Source organism: Eumetopias jubatus, unplaced genomic scaffold (genome assembly GCF_037043125.1).
Source record: "Eumetopias jubatus isolate StellerSeaLion01/CBP00866 unplaced genomic scaffold, mEumJub1_p1.0 scaffold_5, whole genome shotgun sequence".
Classification (NCBI taxonomy): domain Eukaryota; kingdom Metazoa; phylum Chordata; class Mammalia; order Carnivora; family Otariidae; genus Eumetopias; species Eumetopias jubatus.
The window spans coordinates 125976752-125998264 of record NW_028274811.1 but is presented as its reverse complement, the minus strand read 5'-3'; the positions used below and the strand labels follow the sequence as shown (position 1 = coordinate 125998264).

General features: G+C 42.2%; 1 protein-coding gene across 2 annotated transcripts; it reads right to left on the bottom strand.

Moving 5' to 3' along the window:
- Positions 1–1043: 1043 nt before the first annotated feature.
- On the bottom strand, positions 1044–20410 carry LOC114204863 (UDP-glycosyltransferase 3A2). 2 transcript variants are annotated; one of them, XM_028098081.2, is made up of 7 exons: positions 20317–20410; positions 17816–17917; positions 10476–10590; positions 7423–7954; positions 4786–5017; positions 3059–3278; positions 1044–1320 (listed from the first exon to the last, which is right to left on the bottom strand). In XM_028098081.2, exons 1-7 carry the CDS (start codon positions 20408–20410, stop codon positions 1044–1046), a joined length of 1572 nt encoding a protein of 523 aa, XP_027953882.1. The 2 variants fall into 2 exon arrangements, with proteins under 2 accessions (XP_027953882.1, XP_027953883.1); XM_028098082.2 differs by lacking the exon at positions 17816–17917.
- Positions 20411–21513: the final 1103 nt, after the last annotated feature.

Sequence of the window (21513 nt, the reverse complement as noted above, 5' to 3'; positions counted from 1 at the left end):
AATGAAGAACAGGCCAATATCTTATGTCATACCATGAAAAATGAAAAAAGCAGAAAGAGGGAGAGAGACTGAAAAGTTTGAGATGGCAAGTATATGAACCAGACTAAGGCCATCTTGAGAAATTCCACCATGATAACTGCTCTGTGGCCTAAAGCCTTCTTGAGTACAGCCTCTTCCTCCATTCTTTTCTTTTGTTTAACACACCCTTAAGTATACCCTCCAGGCAAAGCTTCCTTGATCTGCTCAGGCTATGACTCCTCCTGGTAGCCCCCAGTATGTACTGCCCAGGCTTCAGGGCCATAAAAGCAGGTCTAACTGGAGATGGTGTTGTGGAGATCTACTCATCTTGTGGCAGCCCAAGACAGGCTTCTGTTCATTTGATAATTGTTCATAATAAACCATTTCTCAAGCTGGACCTGTTTGCCTTTTTCTTCAATCTCATGGCTTCTTTGGCCTTTGCAGTTAGTTTTGCATATACCTCCCTTTCAGAGAACAACAGGATGACTAGGCAGGGTGTTGTGTCTAGGAACAGGGAGTGGGGAGGAAGGTGGGGGCTGTCTGCTGAAGGTTTGAGTCTCAGTGAGGGGTCCATTGATGAGGGTTAAGTTAAAAAGCCTGAGATCAAATTCACAGACACAGAAGTAGAACAGGGATTTGCCAAGAGTCAGGGGTGGGGGCATGGGGTAGTATGGGGAGTTATTATTTAATCAGTGCAGTTTTAATTTGGGAAGATGAAAAGTTCTGGAGGTGGACAGTAGTATTGTTTAAACCACAATATGAATGTACTTAATGCCACTAAACTCTCTACTTAATGGCTAAAATGGTCAATTTCATGTGATGTATATTACCACAATTTTTTTGAAAGACCCCCAAGAGTGCTTCACAAGAATTTCTAAACAGAGGCAGAAAATAGTGAAACACAATTCACAATTTGTGTGCCACATCAAGTGCCAATATGGGGAAGACACCAGGGGTGTTCTGTGCTAGGGGAAAGCCTTCTACAACCAGTGGCTCCCCAAACACCTGTCCAGGCTGCACCTCCATCAGGTCTTCTTCAGCTTCCTGGCCCCACTCAGCCACCTGGCCACCATGCCCAGCAGCTTCCCACAGAGCCACAGGGTGCCCAGGGTGACCAGCAGCAGGAACAAGAAGATGTCCAGCAGGTACTGCTCATGCCACGGCTGCTGCAGGCCGTGGGGCTTGAGGTGTGCCGCACCCCCGGTCTGGAGGATGTGGTCGATCCAGCCCACCAGCCTCTGAGCAGGGGTCAGGGGGTGGGAGCGCCTGATGATGCTGGCGGCCACTGCTGCTGACTTGTACCTGTTGGCAGAGACAGAGGCAGGGTGTTACTCATGTGCTCTCAGAAGTCTTAGAGACCTCGTATCACACACACACACACACACACACACACACTTTCATCCGTACGCACAAAAGACTCAGTTTCAAGAAAAGTTGTTGGCCTGGCCTTGCCACAGTCTAGCTGGGTCCCATGGAAAAGTTCAACCTGGTCCCTCCATGCAAAGATCCATGCCTCGTGATAAAAGTGCTAATCTATAAAAACTGACTAAGTCTATAAGGGCTAGTCTCTACCCAAGGAGGCTTATCACATGCTATAAATAATTATATGTATAAAAGCAGCTCCTTTGTGCTGGTGTCTGGGCTAGATGTCAAACATGACTCTGGAGACTGGGGCCCAGGACAAGGCCTGTACTTACTGCCTCTTCCGAGCATCATATTGGCCAGCACTGGCTTCATGGGCTGCAGCCCACACATTTGCACAAGACCCTATACTTAGACAGGTCCTATGCTTGCTTTAATTCTCTGCTGTCATTTTCTTGAAATTCTTAAACTTTATAACAATGGGCTCCACATTTCCATTTTACTTTGGGCCCCACAAATTATATACCAAGCCCTGATGTGCAATGCGTAGGGACCATCCCAGCCCAAATGACACCATCATAGGGCTAACAAATTATGGACATTTCAGATCTATGTCTTTGAATAGCCAATGAAATTCACAAACTCATTCTTCAGAAAGTGACCATTTGCTCTTCATGAGATACCAAACATAATGAAATGTCTGAGGTTATCTGACCCCTGGAGCTTACAACTTTTCTAGGGTTAAGAATCATAAGCTATGTGGGGACTTTCAGTCATCTAACAAGAACTTATTTGGGTCTCCTTTGTGCAAGGTAATATGATAAGTCTTGAGGTCTCAGTACCTGCTTTCCCTTGAATCTTTAAGTTATACAGTCCTTCTTATTTATAAGGTAGAGAGAATAAGCTTTTCTCTTCATATGAGATCATTGTACTAGATGGGAATTTACCTAAGAAAACAAAGGCCCTTTTATTGACTCACTTAATGGAAATTCATCCAAACTTACTTTGGCAGGCCCTGTGCTAGGCCCTGGGAATACCAGGGAAAACAAGAGACACACTTGGCTGTGCAGAGGAGCTAACTCTCTACTTTCTAGTGTAAGGGACACACAATAAATTAAGACAAAAAGAACTGGGTTAGTTACTGATCCTGAGAAGTGTTAAGAAGGAAAAATGAATTATGATTGGAGAGGGTGGGGGAGAGGAGCACATTTAGGCCTGTCAGACAAAGACCACCTGCCCCTCTGAGGAGAGGACATTGGAGATGACTCTGACAGTCATGAAGGAGCCAGCACTGTGAAGAGAAGGGAAGGATGTTCTAGGGAGCAGCACTGACAAAAGGCCTGAGGCAGGAAACACTTGACATATTGGGGGACAGAAAGGCAACCTCCTGACTCAGTTGGAATTCTACTATAAGCACCCCCAAAATATAAGACCTCTCAGAGGTCTGTGTAAGTAGGTCAGGGTCCTCACAACACTTAAGGCAGAAATTGTTTTCAACATCTAACCCAAATTGCCTAGTCTTGTTCTCAGAGGAAACACATCATCTGTAAGCACCACCCACATATTATTCTGTGTCTCGGATGTTTCAGCTTTTATTGCAAAAAAGTGGCACACAGTGCCCTTTGTGTTTGATGTCTTCATTCAGTCTAAGTGACCACAAGCCCAGAGAGCTTCATACCTCTTGTCTTCTATGACTTGCTTCATCTTCAGAGCCAATGTCTCTGCCTTGATCTGCTTTAGCTGGATAGAGACACCAAACTTTTTGCCTTCTACGTGGTTCAGGTTTTCAGGCTGGTCTCCAAAAAGGGGAATCCCCACCATGGGTACACCATGTTGGATGGCCTCCATTATGCTATTCATTCCACCATGGGTGACAAAAAGACGGATGTGTGGATGAGCTGTTTCAATTAAGAAATAGAGCAGAATATTTCAGATTGACAAATTTCAGAATGAAAAGTTTCAGAAAACCATGGAAAACAGGAAGGCCAGAAGAAAATACCAAGGAAATTTCAAAGTCTGTTGGAGCCATTATAAAGATATTTTGCTTGGGACACATCCAAGGTGCATGTTACTAACATACAGGATTCCAAACCTGACTTTTTATGAAAATTCCTTGCCCTAGCCAGAACCCAGCTAAGACTCAGACCCCGGGGACTCTCTAAACAATACTCCTAAGCAAGGCACATATCTCTCTCCATCCACCCATCCATCTTTCTCTCTAACATCCTAATCACTCCCTTTGTTTCGCTCATCTCTATTTTCTCATTGTGTCTCTCTGTCTCTATCTCTTTCTTTTTGTCTTGAGCACTCTTTTTTCACCTGCCAACTTATTTCCCTCTTCTCTGAATTCCTTACACATTCACTGGCATCATAACTCATGTGGCAATCACAAAATTTATACTGTATGCATTATCTCCTCAAATACATGATTAGCCCCTTGAAAGCAGAGACTAGCCCTACACTTGAGTATTTCCATTTCCAGCATTTCCATCCCATCCTATTTAAAGCTACCTAAGATTATTGTTGAAAATTCATGAAGAGTTTGTCTCAGCCTGTGTCACTCAACTGGGATGCACATCAAAATCTCCTTGTCTCTTCTTTGAAAGGAGCACCATGTGCCCCACTCCAGACTTAAAGAATTAAATTTGCAGAAGAGGAGCCAGGAATCTGTTCCTTCAATTCCCCAGGTTATTTTGAGTCATTATCTTGATCATGAGCCTTTGATTCTGTCAGTGGCTATGGGAGTAAGTGGTCTGTAAAAAGCAGCACTGGGCACAAAGAGAACCTATTGGGAGGGTGGTGGTGGTGAGGGAACTCTCTGGTTCCAGAGACAAACTAGACCAAATAACTGATTATGAGGTTGTTCATCTTGGCGCTCAGGGATTTTGGCACATCCTGAAGACACTATTGGCATCAATGCTGTGAAGGTATGAATTGCTCCCACCTTAATAACTAAGAAAGATGTGTTTGTGGGAGGAGTGGGTGTATATATATACATGTAAGTGCATGTGGATGAACAGTTACTCTTGAAGCCACTAAATACAGTGGCAACATCCTTCCGGTATGTTTTCTTTGGAATCCATAGGTTGTTTCAGATTGTGTTTGGGTGACCCTGTTCAAGACCAAATGCAGTAGGTCAAGGTGACTTTGATGTCTGCCGACATCTGGCCTGGGGTAGAAAACAATGAAGGGGAGATGGCTGTTTGGGCACTGATCTCATTAGAAGTAGGGTCTGATGTCCCAAGAACTCCAGCTGGCTGCTCTGTTCCTGCCTTCTGCAGACTTACCTTTAGCTATTAGCAGCTCCTCCTAGTGCAAATGGGATTGCCCTACTAGAGGTCAGAGCCTGATGAATTCTAAAAATATGTAAGTGACAAGGGTGAAGCAGACCTGGGCAGTCCTTACCCAGGAGATCATTCTGAGGAAGCCAGTTCACAATTTTCACATTTGCTGACAATCTGATGTCTTTGGGCCAATGAGAAGGCTTATATTTCCATATAACCCCTTGAGAGAGATGAGCAAAGGCACTGTTCATCTCCCTGAGAAGTTCCTGGGCTTGAAAGTTGCTCACCATGGAGCCCAGGGCCACAAGGACAAAACCAGAGTCTCCAAACTTGGTGATGAAATTCTCAAATTCCTGGAGAAAGGTAAGAAAGGAAAGGAGGTGAGCAAAGTTGTTCATGAAAGCCTAGACAGCCACGAAATGAAAGCCAGATATTTACTGCACACTCTCTTACCCTTCTCTGAGCAAATAGCCCCCGGCACAGCTCAGTACCCTGTGCATGGTGCTTATGCCCATGGTGTTGGTGGGAATATCTTTCTTCTTTAAAATCCTGATGTCAGGGCCATCCTAGACCCTCTGCTCATCATAGGTAAATGGAGACATGGTCACTTGGGAATTTTCCAAGGCCACCAGAAAATGGTAGTATAGGAAGAATACTGGTGGGGTGTTAGGGTCCGGTAGAGGGAGGTGCTACATCTGAGGCTACATTGGAGAAGTTGGGAGAAGGCCTCTAGCATAAGAGGTGGAAGAAATGGAGAAAGGCTCCTGACCACTCACACTCTGTACCACGTACAGTGCTTTGCTCTGATACATTGTGATATTCTTATTAACTGATCTTTGTAATTCATCTTCTACCTCAGTGGCTCACCCACACGACTGCAAATTATATCCACATAAGAAGACAAAAAATAGGGGTGCCAGGGTGGCTCAGATGGTTGGGCGTCTGCCTTCAGCTCGGGTCATGGTCCCAGGGTCCTGGGATCGAGTCCTGCATCGGGCTCCCTGCTGCTTGGGAGCCTGCTTCTCTCTCTGCCTCTCTCTCTCTCTCTCTCTCTCTGTCTCTCATGAATAAATAAAATCTTTGAAAAAAAAAAAGAAGACAAAAAATGGTAGTGCCCAGTCCTAACTCCAAACTTGGGCAGTTTATTTTTTGAAGTCCTCGGGCAATACTTAAGGAAGGTTGGGATTTAATGTTGTAATCTTGGCTTTAACACAGTTTTGGTCAATTCTTGCTTCAAGTATTTCTTCAGACCCTGACTCTAGACTACTAGAACCCCCCTTCCCCAGCTTCTAGACCCTCATCCTTGGAATGATTCCACCCAGCATAACACTGCTTGATTTACCATCTCAGAGGACCACTTTGACTACAGCTTTGTTGTCCTTTTTAATTAAAAAAGCCACATGAGACACTATGTAAAAACTGGAAAATATAGAGAAAATTTTTTGAAAAAAGCCTCTTTTTCTCACAGCCATTACAACCCTTACTTCCATTATGCTCCTGCTTAACCATCCCTTCCCCCTACCCTATCACCAAGGCCTAACCCATCTTCCTGTCAAGTAAAGTCTCCTGCAATCTGGCCTGACTATATTTGAATTGAATCTTCTGGTCCAGTCTAGCTAGAGTCACCAAAGGAACCCAGAGTCATGCCTGTCTTATTTTTACTTTGACACTTTGAGCTATTTGTTCTCTCCAACTGGAACTCCTTTCCTCCCTAGCTCCATCCATTAAAAAATCCTGCCATCAACTCAAAGCCCATCTAGCCCATGGATCATTCTCCAACTCTCCCTGCTTACTCACTTCAAGGTCAGTCAATGAAGGGTAGATGCTTGGGGGCCTGGAAGACCCAGGCCAAATCAAGTCTCCCTCACTCTGAAATGAATGGCAGTGGGAAAGTCACTTATGCCGAGTCTCTGTCTCCTCGTTTATAAAAATGGAGATCATCATACTTTCCTCCAGGTGGCAAGATATTAAATAAGATAAATTCCATAAAATGGCAACCCGGTGCTGATAAGCAACAGGAAATCAACTCATCTTAGCTCCCCTCCTTTTAAAAACTTCTACTGCAGTAGTTCTGAGTTTATGCCTTCAAACCAGCTTGGCAGCTTTCACAATTTATAATGCCCAGGTCTGACCCCAGATCAATCAAATCAGAAGGCCTATGTGGAATCAGGAACTAGGGCTCTACAGGCTGGGGATGCTGGTGATGATGCCCACAGTTCTTACTGTCAGTCCACACAGTCCACCTTGGTTACACAGTGTTGTGTGTTTCACACAACATGAGTGACTAACTCATCTCTTCAACAATTCTCACACGTAATGGATGCTTGCCCCACAGTTACTATACATATGATCATACAAAATGCACATGAAAATATTCACTTATTAAAAGGCTTATCCCAGGGCACCTGGATGGCTCAGTGGAGAGAGCATGCAACTCTCAACCTTCGTGTTGTGAGTTTGAGCCCCTTGTGGCGTTTAGAGATTACCGGAAAAAAAAAAAAAAAAAATGAAAAGCTTATCCCACCAGCGCCAGAACTAGAGAGGACCCTGGGTACACTATGTAAGGAGGTCCTCAACCTCAGGGTTATTCAGTCCTAACACTATAATTGCATGACCCTGAAAGTGAGTCTTCCTTAAAAACCATGTCTTAGGTGCACTTGCCTCGCCCTACTCTGTCTCAGTTCTCACTGGCATGGGAGCCACCAACTCTGCACTGCAGAGCTCTGCATGAAGTCCATATTGAGTACTAATCACTTACTTGTGGCACTGGTTTCACAGCTCTGGCCATTAAGCCTCCAACATACACAGTGTTGGGAAGCAGGGGCCGAGCAAATTCAAGGGCAAAGTCAGAGTTAACAAACCACAGCTCTGCTTTCTTTAGAAGATGAGACAAAACTGGCCTAGAGCCTTCTGGGAAATGTTCCCTGATGGTGTTGTCATATGTAGACTGGATTTGCCATTGTCTTATGGAGAAATCAAAGAACATCAGAAAATTCTTCACTCGACCCCAGAAGTCCATGTGGTCATTTAGGAAGGAACGGGATACTGGCACATAAGACAGGGGGTTTGGCAGTCCGATATCTATAGCGCCAAACGAGGAAGAGAGAATGGACACAAATGGTTTTCCAAGCTTCTCAGCAACCAGGAAAGGACAGTAGTCAAAATTTTCAACTATCACTAGGTCAAAGTTCTCATTCTTTAAGGTGTCCATGATATCCTTTCTCCTTAGAAAATGACTGCACTGAAGCCCCAGCTGTTCCATAAAGCTTAAAAACTTTCCAAATGTGTATCTGTAAGAAAGAAAAGAAGAATGGTGAATATTCACCGAAGCTGTTAATTTCACAATACATAAAGGAACCTTGGTCTACAAAGAAAATACCGCAGGTGAGCAAGACCACATCTAGCAGCAGTGTACCTATTCTACCACTGTCCATAAATACCCTCATCTCAGTTACTCTGAGAACATGTTCTGCTCTGGAGAGTGTTCCCTTCCTCCCGTTCTCCTCCCTCTCTCATCCAAATCCCAAGCACTCTCTGTGCCACTTTATTCAAAAACCTATGACTTTGAGTTCTTAATTCTTGAAATCCATGAGGACAACTGAATTATGTTAACTGAAAACAAATTGTCACTGTTGGACCTTCTGCTCTGGGAACCTTCTCTGACCATAGCAAATCTCATAGACCTCTTTCTACATGATAAATTCTGTAATGTTCTCCTTACCTTTCTTTTACATACTGACTTTTTATGAGTGATTTTCTTGTTTACTCAGCCAAACTGTGGAAGTCACTTGATGATACAGTTCCATAAATATTGATCATATAAGCTATTTTTAAAAATCACTGTGTATTCTAAGGCATATGATGTGATGAGCACTGGGTGTTATACACAACTGATAAATTATAGAATACTACATCTGAAAAAAAAATCACTGTGTATTCTAAATGTGATAGATCACCTCACCCAAGGGACTATTTTATCACATTAGAACTCAAAACTCAGCTAAGATGGGAATTTCACCTTTCTATGCCCACAAGTTTGGCAATGAAAGAAAGAAGAGAAGAGAAGAAAAAAAAGAAGAGAAAATAAGAGAAAATAGAGAAAGGAAAAGCAAAGCAAAGCAAGGCCTTGTTAATAATAAACATATTATTAGCTTTTTTACTTCAATGCAGATTGACATGTCCAGAGAAGATAGTGATAAAGAGTACTAACATGTAATTAAGACTTTGCCCATGGGCATATTCCAGGGACCTATCTCCTTATAAGGCTCTCCCATCACGGCCTGTATAGATTATGACTCGTTTCCTTCCCGTTTGTACACCTATGGGGAAATAGATAAGAATGTCCACCTGCACTTTAAGGTATCAGAGGTCACAAGTGGCCTGCTGGCTACATGGAGGACCAAGAGAATCAATTCCCTGGCACCCCGTAATTGTACACTACTGTACCATCGCACCCCAGGTAGAGAAGGACCAGAAGCGAAGAACTTATTAACAATATGCAGATCTCTGCCTGATATTTAGGAACAACTTCAAGTCATACAATGGAAGTAATTGGCAAAAATCATCCTTGGCTGTGTGTTTTTGAAGACTTCATGTAGCAAAGGAGTGTGATTGTCAGATATTTTAGATAATTTCAGTAGTGCTGTAAAAATTCCTAGGATATATTATATTAATCATATTTAAAATTAAGCTAACAAATAGAAGAAAATGTCTCCAAAAATATTACATTAAGGGAGAAGAGACAAAGCATGTATTTAAAATATATAACTAACAGTGCAAGATAATATAGACTGAGTATCAAATGGAATAGGTTACTTCAGACCTAGACAGGAGGGACTGTAGCTTCCCAGTTTAAAGAAAAAGACTTTCTGAAAAAAGGTAAATGTAAGCAAGATCTTGACTAGTGAGTAAAATTTTCAAGGTAAAAAGAAGGCAAGGCCACTGTAATTATTTAAAATAGGCATGGATTTTTGTCTTTCCCCATTTATGTCTAAGACGAAGGAGTTATGTGTTCCTTTCCATTCAGATAAGGCAAAAGGAGTCATGTCTTATTTTGCATAAGACTGATGGCTTTTTACAAGGGCTTTATATGGCCAGGTGCCTGGGTGGCTCAGTCAGTAAAGCATCCAACTCTTGATTTCAGCTCAAGTCATGGTCTCAGGGTTGTGAGATTGAGCCCTCCATCAGGCTCCATGCTCAGGAGGGAGTCTGCTTGAGATTATCTCCCTCTCTTTCTCTCTGGCTCTTACTCTGCCCCTCCCCCCACTCCTGCTCGCTCGCTGTCTCTCTCTCTCTCTCTGGGTTGCCCCAGCATATAAATCTTTTTTTTTTTTTAAAGGACTTTACATGACCAGATGTTCAACTACTACAGAATCAACGTTCATAAGTCTCCCCCACCATGAAGAGAATATATGTGAAGAAAAGAAGGAAAAATAAGTGGAAGAAGTTCACTTTCATTTCCCTACCAACAGTGATAGGTTGAGGTACCCATACTTCTGTGTTGGGGAGGTTATAAGCAAAGATGTAAGAGAAGTGTTGAAAGGACGTCCCAGAAGGAACAGCCTCCACTTTCTACAGAAATCCATTCATGGAACAGGGACACTGCAGAACAAAGAAGAATCTCCAGTGACTGAACTGGATAATTTGGTGTGAATACTTGTTTCCCCAACCATCCACTCATCATGTATCCCTTCATCTACCCACCCATCATCCGTCCGTCCCTTTCTATGTCTTCGGTCCATCCATCCATCCATTCATTTCTATCGCTAAAATCGTGACTCTTTGGTTCAAATAATAAAAAATAACAATTACCTGTCACCCAAAGCTTCTTCTATAAAAAAATCAAAATTCTCCTTCAATCCTTTGTTATAATCTTCAGGTGGAAGCCAAGAAATAACTTGGTATGATTTTTCCTTCTCTTTAAAATCTAAAAAACACCCATGGGTTAAAAATGTTAAGTATGTCACAAAACATGGATTAACATTAGCGTGATAAGATCAATATTTGTTTGCTCAAGTAATTTCATATTTATTTGAATGTTTGCCTTTTGAACTATTTTTATGTGGTTTGGTTGCATCCTCATTCATTCAATCTTATAAAATGATAACATGTATTGAGAACCTTACACTGATTAAGGAGTGCTTCTCAATTTAAAGTTATGGAAGCTTCCATTTATTTTTTTTTAAGATTTATTTATTTGAGAGAGAGAGAGAGAGAGAGAGCACATGTGAGTGAGGGAAGGGGCAGAGGGAGAGAGTGAGAGGGGAAGAGAATTTCAAGCAGACTCTGTTGGGTGCAGAGACCAATGAGGGGCTCAATCTCAGGACCCTGAGATCATGACCTGAGGTGAAATCAAGAGTCATATGCTTAACTGACTGAGCCACCCAGGTGCCCTGGAAGCTTCCTGGGATCAAGCCCCACATCTGGATCCCTGCTCAACAGGGAGCCTGCTTCGCCCTCTCCCTCTACCCCTCCCCCATGCTTGTGCTTTCTCTCTCACGCTCTCTCAAAAATAAATAAATAAATAAAATCTTCAAAAATTTTCTTTAAAAAAGCTTCCAAAGGTATAGCTATTTCTCTCATTTTACAGGTGAGAAAACAAAGGTAACTGAAGATACAAAGGTAATTATCTTAAGCAAATTAAGATAATTTGTCAAAATTGCCCACATAGGAAGTGATAAAGTCCGTTTGATTTCAGAGCCTCTGCTCTTTCTGTTTTAGAAAAGCTCATTTTCATTATTTAGAGTGATAAATCCAAATAGTTTTTTGATTCAGTAAAAAGTACAAAAAAGTACTAAGAAGCTTATATAAAATAGCAGACCTCTGTGCCTCTACTTACCAGCGTGACTTCTCCCACGTATCCACGTGTAATGAAAAGTCTGAGTCCATTTCTGATGTTTGACTCCTGACAGTTTTCAAGCCCTATCTCCCACTCTCTCTTCAGTGCTTCACTGGGGCAAACTATTAAGAAAGTCAACATGCTCCTACCCTTGGCCACAGCGGAAGCTGCAAACCATGCAAGTGAAGACCAATGAGGGGGAACCCTCAACACATCTCAACTCTCTACCCACAATAAAAAAACTCAAACTAGTCACCCCTCCCTCCTCTGGAAAGTCATTTTTCAGATTGACTGAGGAGTCTATACTACTCCTCTTAAAAAAAAAAAATAAGCCTTATTATTTGAGTAATAAATATTCCATACTCTCTTAAACATGTATGCTTTCATCAGTCATAACATCCAATCAAATGTGTGTAAACTGGGGATAGATTAATGCACAGTCCTACACATTGAAACTACCAAGCCCAATCTTAGTGAAAGCACTGCTATCCAAGTATGTACTGGCAAACACTTTGCAATCATAGATTTGGCTAGTACATTCTTTAGGTACCTATGTCAACAGACTCTGAATGTCAGTTTACCTTCACTTTGGAAAGGACACAGTGCACCTTTAACTAGTTATCCATGGGGTATTTCAACAGTCCTACCATTGGCCACAATCTTATTGTCAAGATCTTAACCACATCCAACTTTCACCAGGAGCCCAGGTAGGACATTATATTGAAAATATCCCACTCTAAGGAGATTGATTTGATATACTTATTCAGGACAGAGAAACATTCCCACAGGAGTGCACAGAAAAGGATGTGCCATGGCCCCACACAAAGCTCAAGGCCTAGGACCTCAGTTAAATTCCTAGGAATCATTTGATCAGTTAAGGTCTCTCTTTCCACGACACTATCAAGAAACAACTATTGGCCACCTGGGTGGCTCAGTCGGTTAAGCGTCTGACTCTGGCTCAGGTCATGATCTCGGGGCCCTGGGAATCGAGCCCCAAGTTGGGCTCCCCTTTGAGTGAGGAGTCTACTTCTTCATCTCCCTCTCCTTCTGTCCCTCCCACCGCTTGTGTGTTCTCTCTCTCTCTCTCTCTCTCAAATAAATGAACAAAATCTTTATTTAAAAAAAAAGAAATAACCATTGACTCATAACACCACAATATCTCAACAAGTCCAACAACTTTTAAGCCTTTTTGCAATCTGGAGGCAATATATTTCCGATTTATACATTTTCCTTACATCCATTTATACTCATTTTTGAAAATCAGCCCACTTTGAATAAGGCCAAATAACAAAGATCTAGAATCTGTCCAAACTGCAATACAATGCGCACTGGCATTAGTGCCCCCCCACACATTTGCATTCATTATAAAGGCTTCAACAACCTCTTCCCAGGCTTCCTGGAGTTCTCTAGACCACCTGTTGATAGAGGTATTAGTCTCCAATTGCTGCTGTAGTAAATGACTACAAACTTAGTTGCTTAAAACAGAACAAATTTATTATCTTATAATTCTGGAGATCAGAAGTCCAAAGTGGGTCTCGCTGGGAAAAGAGCAAGTTGTGGGCAGGCCAGCATTCCTTTTGGAGGCTCTGAAAGACATTTTCTTGCCTTTTCCATCTTTTAGTGATTGTCTTCATTCCTTGGTTCATGGCCTCCTTTTAACTGAAAATGGCATCATCCATTATCTGACTTTCCTTCCATTATCACATTTCCTTCTCTTACTCTCCTGTCATCTCTCTTTTTTTTTAAATCAGCTAATTAACATATAGTGTATTATTAGTTTCCGAGGCAGAGTTTAGTGATTCATCAGTTGCATATAACACCCAGTGCTCATTACATCCAGTGCCCTCCTTAATGCCCATCACCCAGTGACCCCATACCCCTCCCACCTCCCCATCATCTCTTTCTTTTCAGAAGGACTCTTGGAACTATATAGAGCCCAAATGGATAATCCAAGACAATCTTCCCATCTCAAAATCCTTATGTGAATCACATCTGCAAAGTTCCTTTGCCATGTAAGGCAGTATAGTCATTGGTTCTAAAGGTTAGAGCATATCTTTGGGTGGGGACATTATCTTCTACCAGCATGTTCTGCTTTCTGGACCTCAAACACTCATGTCCATATCACATACAAAATATAATCACTCCATCCCAACATTCCCACAAGTCTCAAACCATCACATCACCAACTCATAGTTCAAAATTTCATCTAAATGTCATTAGCTTGAATGTCCCAAATTATATTATCCAAATAATTCAATAAAGTATAGGTGGAACAGTCTGGATACGATCCATCTGTGGACCTCTGAAAATTAGGAAACAAGTTTATCTGCTTCCAAGAAACATTAAGATACCAGTTACAGATATTATCATTCAGAGTGGAACAAAATGGAAGGAAAATATGAATTTCTGGTCCTAAGAAATGTTGACATCCAACTGGGCAGACCATGTTAGGTTTTAAAAACTGGAAATAACCTGCTGTGACTTGAAGCTCAGCACTGTAAGCTTGAAGTTCTACCCTTTGTACTCACTGCTTCACACTCAGACTTCTCATTTGTTCTTCATGAAAGGTAGCATGAGTTCTCAGCTAAATAGTTTATGAGTGTGTTTCTGAGTTCAATTACCTTCTTTCATGTCACTCTTTCTCTGTCCTTTTGGTCCAAATTGGCAGTATTTACCCAGTATGAAATTCTCAAGTACCTTATGGATCTTCTGGGTATATCATGGAAATTCACTCTGCTAGACAAGAGCTGCTACACAGATCTTTAAAAAGAATTTCACCTCTACTTTTGGCTTCAGCCAACAGGGCTGAGGGGACTCATGATTCACACCCCCAATATTTAAAGGGCTCTGTGAGACTGAATATTCTGACCTATTCAGAGGCAACAGCAAGAGGTTATCCAGCCACACCACCGGTTTTCTCTTTCCTGGCAGCAAATCCCCTAATTTTAGAATCTTTTATAATCTAGATAGGCTGAGAATTTCCCAAATCATGAAGTCTTCATTTCTTTATGCTTAATGGTTCTCCCTTCAATTTATCTCTTTCCTCTCACATTTTACTATAAGAAGCAAGGTGTCCTTACCCTCTGTATTTTTACCAGAAGTGTGTTTATGATGATTTACATATTGTCTCAGACAATACAGATTTTCTCTACCACGCTCCTTACTTCCTTCTTAGTCCTCATTAGCAGAGTTCTTATATTTTTATTAAGACACAAATGACATGTAACATTACATTAGCTTCAGGTGTAAAACATAATGATTTGATATTTTTATATATTGCAACAGAGTTCTTAACATCCACATTTCTACCAATAGTCTCTTCAAGACTATCTAGACTTACTCTATCACGCTTCTTAATATTTTTCCAACCTCTATCAATAACCCAATTATAATGCCAGATATTGGTTGAAGCAGTAGTATATGTGAATATTGAAAATCTTTGCTTCTTCGATCTGATATCATTTCTTTATGAAAGTAGTAAATAAATGAACAAGATGGGGAAGTGTGTCCAAACAAGGAGTTAATAAATGGTTCAAATGTTACAATGCACTGAAATGGGCATCAGGTCAGAAATAATAACTCAAACATGTGTTTTCCCTATTTGCAGACATCTAGTCAAGCTCTATTCCTAAGGTAAAGAATTAACACGCTGTTTCAAAGCCTCAGAAATACCTGTGATTGGGGAATATTGGAAGAAACTCTAGATTTAAACCTGGAAACTTAGGATAAAACTTAAGGGATCCAAAAGAAGACATAAGAATGGCCAACAGACACATGAAAAAAAATGCTCAACATCACTCGACATCAGGGAAATACAAATCAGAACCACAATGAGATACCACCTCACACCAGTCAGAATGGCTAAAATTAACAACTCAGGAAACAGGCAGATGTTGGTGAGGTTGCGGAGAAAGGGGAACTCTCCTACACTGTTGGTGGGAATGCAAGCTGGTGCAGCCACTCTGGAAAACAAGACGGAGGTTCTTCAAAAAGTTGAAAATAGAGCTACCTTATGACCCAGCAATTGCACTACTGGGTATTTATCCAAAGTATACAAACATAATGATTCGAAGGGGCACCTGCACCCCAATGTTTATAGCAGCAATGTCCACAATGGCCAAAATATGGAAAAAGCCCAGATGTCCATCGACAGACGAATGGATAAAGAAGATGTGGTATATATACACAATAGAGTACTACTCAGCCATCAAAAAAAGGAAATCTTGCCATTTGCAATGACATGGATGGAACTAGAGGGTATTATGCAAAGTGAAATAAGTCAGTCAGAGAAAGACAAATACCATATGAATTCACTCATATGTGGAATTTAAGAGACAAAATACAGGATCATAGGGGAAGAGAGGAGAAAATAAAACAAGACAAAATCAGAGAGGGAGACAAACCATAAGAGACTCTTAACACTGGGAAACAAACTGAGGGTTGCTGGAGGGGAGGTGGGGGGGTATGGGGTAACTGGGTGATAGGCATTAAGGAGGGCACTTGATGTAATGAGCACTGGGTGTTATATGCAACTGATGAATCACTAAATTCTACCTCTGAAACTAATAAAAAAAAAAAAACAAAACCTGAAGGGATCCATGAACTCCCCAAATTGTTTATAGATTTTTGTGTACATGTGTTTATTAAAGGGGTAGAAGGTCTGAAGCTTTTATTAGTTTCTCAAAATTCATGGGAACTACCAAAATTATTTTTAATCAATTTAAATTTTAATTTAACTTAATTTCATTAAAAATTTTAATTAAATTTAATTGCAATTTTCAAAATTAAGAATAACTACCTTGAAAACTAATACACTACAGCTATTTAATCATGTCTGTGGTCAACACAGATTCAAAAAGATATGTATATAAATAATGTTCAGTGAAGAATACAGAACCTAATCTAGAAGGTGATTAAAATGATTTTAAGTAGGGACTCAAATAGATATTGGTACACCAGTCTTCATAGCAGCATTATTCAAAATACCCAAAAGGTCCATCAACAGATGACTGGATTAACAAAATGTGGTATATACTTACAACGGAACATTATACAGTCTTAAAAAAGGAAGGAAATTGTGATCCATACTACAGCATGGATGAGCCTTGAAGACGTTATGCAACGTGAAATAAGCCAGACACAAAAAGACAACTATTGTATGTTTCTACTTAAATGAGGTACCTAGAATAGCCAAATTATTAGAGAAATAAAGTAAAATAATGGTCACCAAGGGCTACAGGCAAAGGGTAATTGGCAGTTACCATATAATTAGTACAGAGTTCTCACTTGTGGTGAGGGAAATGTTCTAGAGAGCAATGGCAGTGATGGTTGCACAACAACATGAATGCACTTAAAGTCAGTAAACTTACAAAACAAATGTTTAAGAGGTCAATTTTATGCTGTGGATATTTTACCACAATAAAAATCTTCAAAGAAATTTTCACAGAAAAAATTGTTTTAACAAAATCTGAACAATAACAAAGACTGAACACCTTCAAAGTTTTATAATTTTTCAGATTTTATTCCCCAAAGATGCTGCTTAAAATTGCATCTTTTTTTAAATCAAAGCCTGAGAAAACTTCAGATTGAGCAATCCAGAGCTTAAAGTCCTAAAGCCACCCAACACTATTATTAATCTGCCATATCACCTTAAGCAAACCACTTCAGTTCTCTGGGCTGCTGTTTTCTTGTCTGTCAACAGAAAAGAGTTGATAAAATTTATTTGCTCATTTTGGCTAAAATTCATTGGACTCAATGATGCAGTTAAGAACGTCCAACATCATTATACACAAACTGTTGACAAGGCATTGATTTTTCTAGAAAACAAAATCATCTCAGTGATAGATTCTGATCTTAGCTGGATAAATAAGGGATTTCTTAAGAAAGCTTTCTTAGATTTTAGATATCATAAAAGGAGAAAGTGATCTACGATTTAAAAAAGGAATCTGTGATATAAGAAAAGAAAATGGCATATTTAACTGAACACTTCTGTTCACATGTTTTCAAGCTGTTATGAAGTACCATTTACCAAAATAATCTGCAATATATGGAAGGTTGCTTGGGATGAAGTGGAAGGCAAGGTAAGGGGGGAAAATATGGGACTACAGAGTGTGGAGTGCTGGGAGATAGAGCCAAGAAGTTTTCCAACACCTTACATTAACACACACACATACACACACACACACACACACACTTTTCATTCTTTCAGTCCAGTTAGATTTCAAAAACAGTTTTCTAAGCAAAAGGTATCGTTGTTTTACTCTACACTTTGCATAGAGTAGAATAAATAGAAAAAATTGGTGAGAAAAGATACCTGATATAAATGAATTTCCTCTCTGGTGAAGCATAGTGACATTATGACCATGATCTTGAAGAATTTGACACACCCGGTCCAGCAGTAGATGATGGCTTCCACCTAGGAACAATGTACAACTTCACTTTTGTAATGATGATAATAAAATGCCTAAAGCTGATAGGTTAAGAGATCCAGGAGATGAGAATTAGCTGACAGAAAGCTGATGGTGAATAGAGGAAGATGAGCTTCATCTCCATTTGGGTAAGCCCCAGCCACTCACTCAGGGCCCAGGGGCCCCAATCTTGACTTTGGCAAACCTCCATCAGATCCTCATTGTGACTCCAGTCACAAAAATGACCAAACATCAGTGTGACGAGCTTCTCTGCTTATGCCTTAAGGAATTCCTGATCCTAAGTATATGTTAATTTTAGCCAGGCCTTATGCAGACACTATGCTCTAAAGAAATAACTGTACTTGTGTAAAGTGTGGCACAGTGCTCTATATGAGCGTGAAGGATTCCCAATGGACAATTAGTCAGAGTTTGTTCTGGAATCTTACTCTTTGGAAATCTATGCTAGTGTAGGAGGCAGAAACATGGGAACTTGAATATCAGTCCAAGAAAGAGCCATTGGACCAGAAGGAAGGTGAGCCACCACTTAGAGCCAAAATCCTCGAGATTCAAATGTACTTGGCCGGATGTTTCTCAGTTGGAGCCTGAATTTTGCTGAACATCAAATTAAGGCATTCAGAATAACTGTGGGCCCTTGAGGTGGAATTACAGGATCCTGTATGCATGAGAGACTGGGGCATCAGCCAGCCTAGGAAAATCCTGGGATCGAAAGGAAACAGAAGCTTGATCATCTGGGGAGGTACAGGTTCTATCACACTAAATCTTATCCAAAACCGTATGAATCATGGGACATTTGGTTGAATCTATGAGTCTCAGTAGCAGAGAAAGTCAGACCAGGAGGGAAGGAATAGAATTTGCCAAAGTTGGGAAGTGGGAGCTGTTTGGAAGATGCAAGTCCCGTGGCGGCTGGGTCAGCAGAGAGGGATGTTGGACTACTGTAATGGTGTGTATCTGTGGAAATTACCGGAAATTACCCTAGTTTTTAAAATCTGTGCTTGTGTTGCCTGAGGTAACACAGATTATATAAAACACAAACTCCTACCCTCTCAGACTGCCTGTTCTGGCTTCACATTTAACCCTTGGAAGAAAAGGCTACAAGGGAGATGCCAGCCCGCAGACGCAGCCATTCCTGAGGGTCTTGGGGAGCCCAGTGCTTTCTGGGCCAGAGGTGGGGCTTCCAACGCCTCCAAACCACACCCTTTCCCTCTCAGAGTCTAAAGGACACACGCTTTGAAGGTGAGGGAGCTCTTTCGGATCAACACTACTAACAATCAAAACGGGCCAAAAAAGAGTTCAAAAGGAGTTCCGGGGTTTCTTAGAGTTTTTTTTTGTTTTGTTTTGTTTTTAATCCCCACTGAAAAGTGCGTGAGACTGGAAGTTGTGGACAGGCTGGTCTTGGGATAAGAAACCCCAGCTAAATTCCTTATGTGTACCATTAGGGAGGCCTGGTGTGCTCTGACAAAAGGTGCCTGATGTCCCGACCCTTAGTTTCCTGCTCAGGAAAACGCTGTGGGGGCTAAATGCGATTATTTATGGTTCTTTCCAGCTCTAAGATTTCCCCGATTCCCAGCGATCTTTATACAGTAAGTGACCTAAAAGAGCCCATTGTGGGTGCAAATACAATCTTGGGAAAGCTCCATCTTATGATGACCCCTTATCCTGATCCTTTTCCCTTTTCTTTTCCTTTTCATCTCCTATTCCCTTTGGTGCAAAAGTAAAGGAAGTAAAACTGGGGCCACAAAATGCAGAATTCACAGTCCCCGAATCCTTCAAACACTTCCAGCAGCACCAGTGAAAAGAGCGGGCATTGGCGAGACCCGAATGTCCAAGGTCCGGTCCCCAGCCCTGGCCAGTTCTCCAAGTTTCCTGGGGATGGAAAGCACTCCACCCTCTTAGGTGTCACTGAAATACCTTCCCTGCTCCACCTTGGCTCACTTGTCAGAAAATTAGTGCTTATGCCCCCCATAAGCTCCTTTCCCTGGCCTCCAAGAGCCTGCACACGCTCCCACAGTCCCTATTGGCAATGGCTGCGCGCCACCCAGAAGTTTAGGGTGAGCCTCTGAATTTGCAGCCCGCTCCCTGGAGGAGGCAGCCCCGGGTCTCCAGCACTGGGAGGGATCTCAAACTTCTGGATCCATTTCCCGCGCCTAGGAGAGCAAATCTGAGTAGGAAGAGAGAGGAACAAGTATTCTATTTTCTCAGGAAGTTTCTTCACCTCTCGGTGGTAGGGACCCCTCATTTCCCCACAAGCCCCTCCTGCCTCTCCCCCGTCTAGCCTAGGACCCAAGCCCAGTCTGGAAAACCACCTGGAGTGACCCTCTGACCCAGAGCTATTTGAGCTTTCCCGCGGGTGTCTGGGACGCGCCTGATTCTCCCGCCAAGCACTCACCCACCAAAGACAGAGTTAGAATTTTGGCGGCCTCTGAGAGCAGGAACCCGGGCAGAAGGAAGCCAGCGAGCAGTAGCGCCCGCTGCCCCGCCATGCTCGCTCTGCTGTGAGCCGGGGAGCCCAGCCCAGTGCGCTGAGCCCTGCGCCCCGCGCCTCGCACAGCACGGCGACCTGTGCGCCCTGGGGACACGCTGCGCTCGGAGCCAAGGAAATGCGCCGGCGGGCGGATTGGGAAGACGTGAGAGATGGACCCCGCCTGTGTTCTCTTCCGTTTGCGGTTTCTTGCCCTTCTGCTCCACCTCCCAGGGTGCTTGCTCCACTGGCTAATTTGTCCTCACCCTCCCTAACCCCAGACTTCGGGAAGGAGGGGTTAGTGAGCTCTCCTTAACCCCTCTCTGTCCGTGTGATCACCACACTCTCCGCAGAGAAGGTACTCTGAGCCAGGAATGCAGGGACCTTAGGAAGATGCTTCTAAGATAGTTCCACCTCCAGGTGACCCACACCCATCCCCATTTTAGGGGCCTTCCCACGAATTTTCCCACCTCCTAACTGCTCTGTTGACCTCATACTGTCATCCGCATGCTCCATTTCCCTAGATATTTGCTTAAAATCTCTGAGACGCTACTACCTGGAAGTAGTGTCTACTCCCTGGGAGGAGCTTGTGTCTACTCTCTAGAAGCAAACCCGCAAGAGAAGTCGACCTGCCATTCCTGGATTGTGTCTTTCTGAAGAGGTCTTTCTGAAGACCTCTTAAGGAGGTCATTTATTCATGAAGAGGTGCTAGAGTGCTAACTCCAGAAGTCCAAGTCTTTACCTGGAGGTTTGAACCTCTAAAGCTGAGACTATAATTCTGAATGAGAATTATAAAATAGGACTGGGGATCTTACCACAGTCTCCTCAGGCACCAAACTGAAGACATCTTGTAATTCTGCCTCTTTGTAATGTCAGCCCTGGCAAGGACGGGGCATGGAGACCCCAGGAGGCATCTTTACATTCTCTATCCTCAAAGCAAACCTCTTGTAAAGGTTTTCAGGGCAGCTTCCCTCACAGCCTGTTACAGGTGACAGAATTCTGGGCAATGAGGACAGGGTCTCTTTTCCAAGGGGCAGGGGAGGATAATTCTGTGAAAATTTTTACTTTCCTGATCAAAGAGCTATATTTCCTTGAAAGCTATATTATATAGCTTTCTGAGCTTTG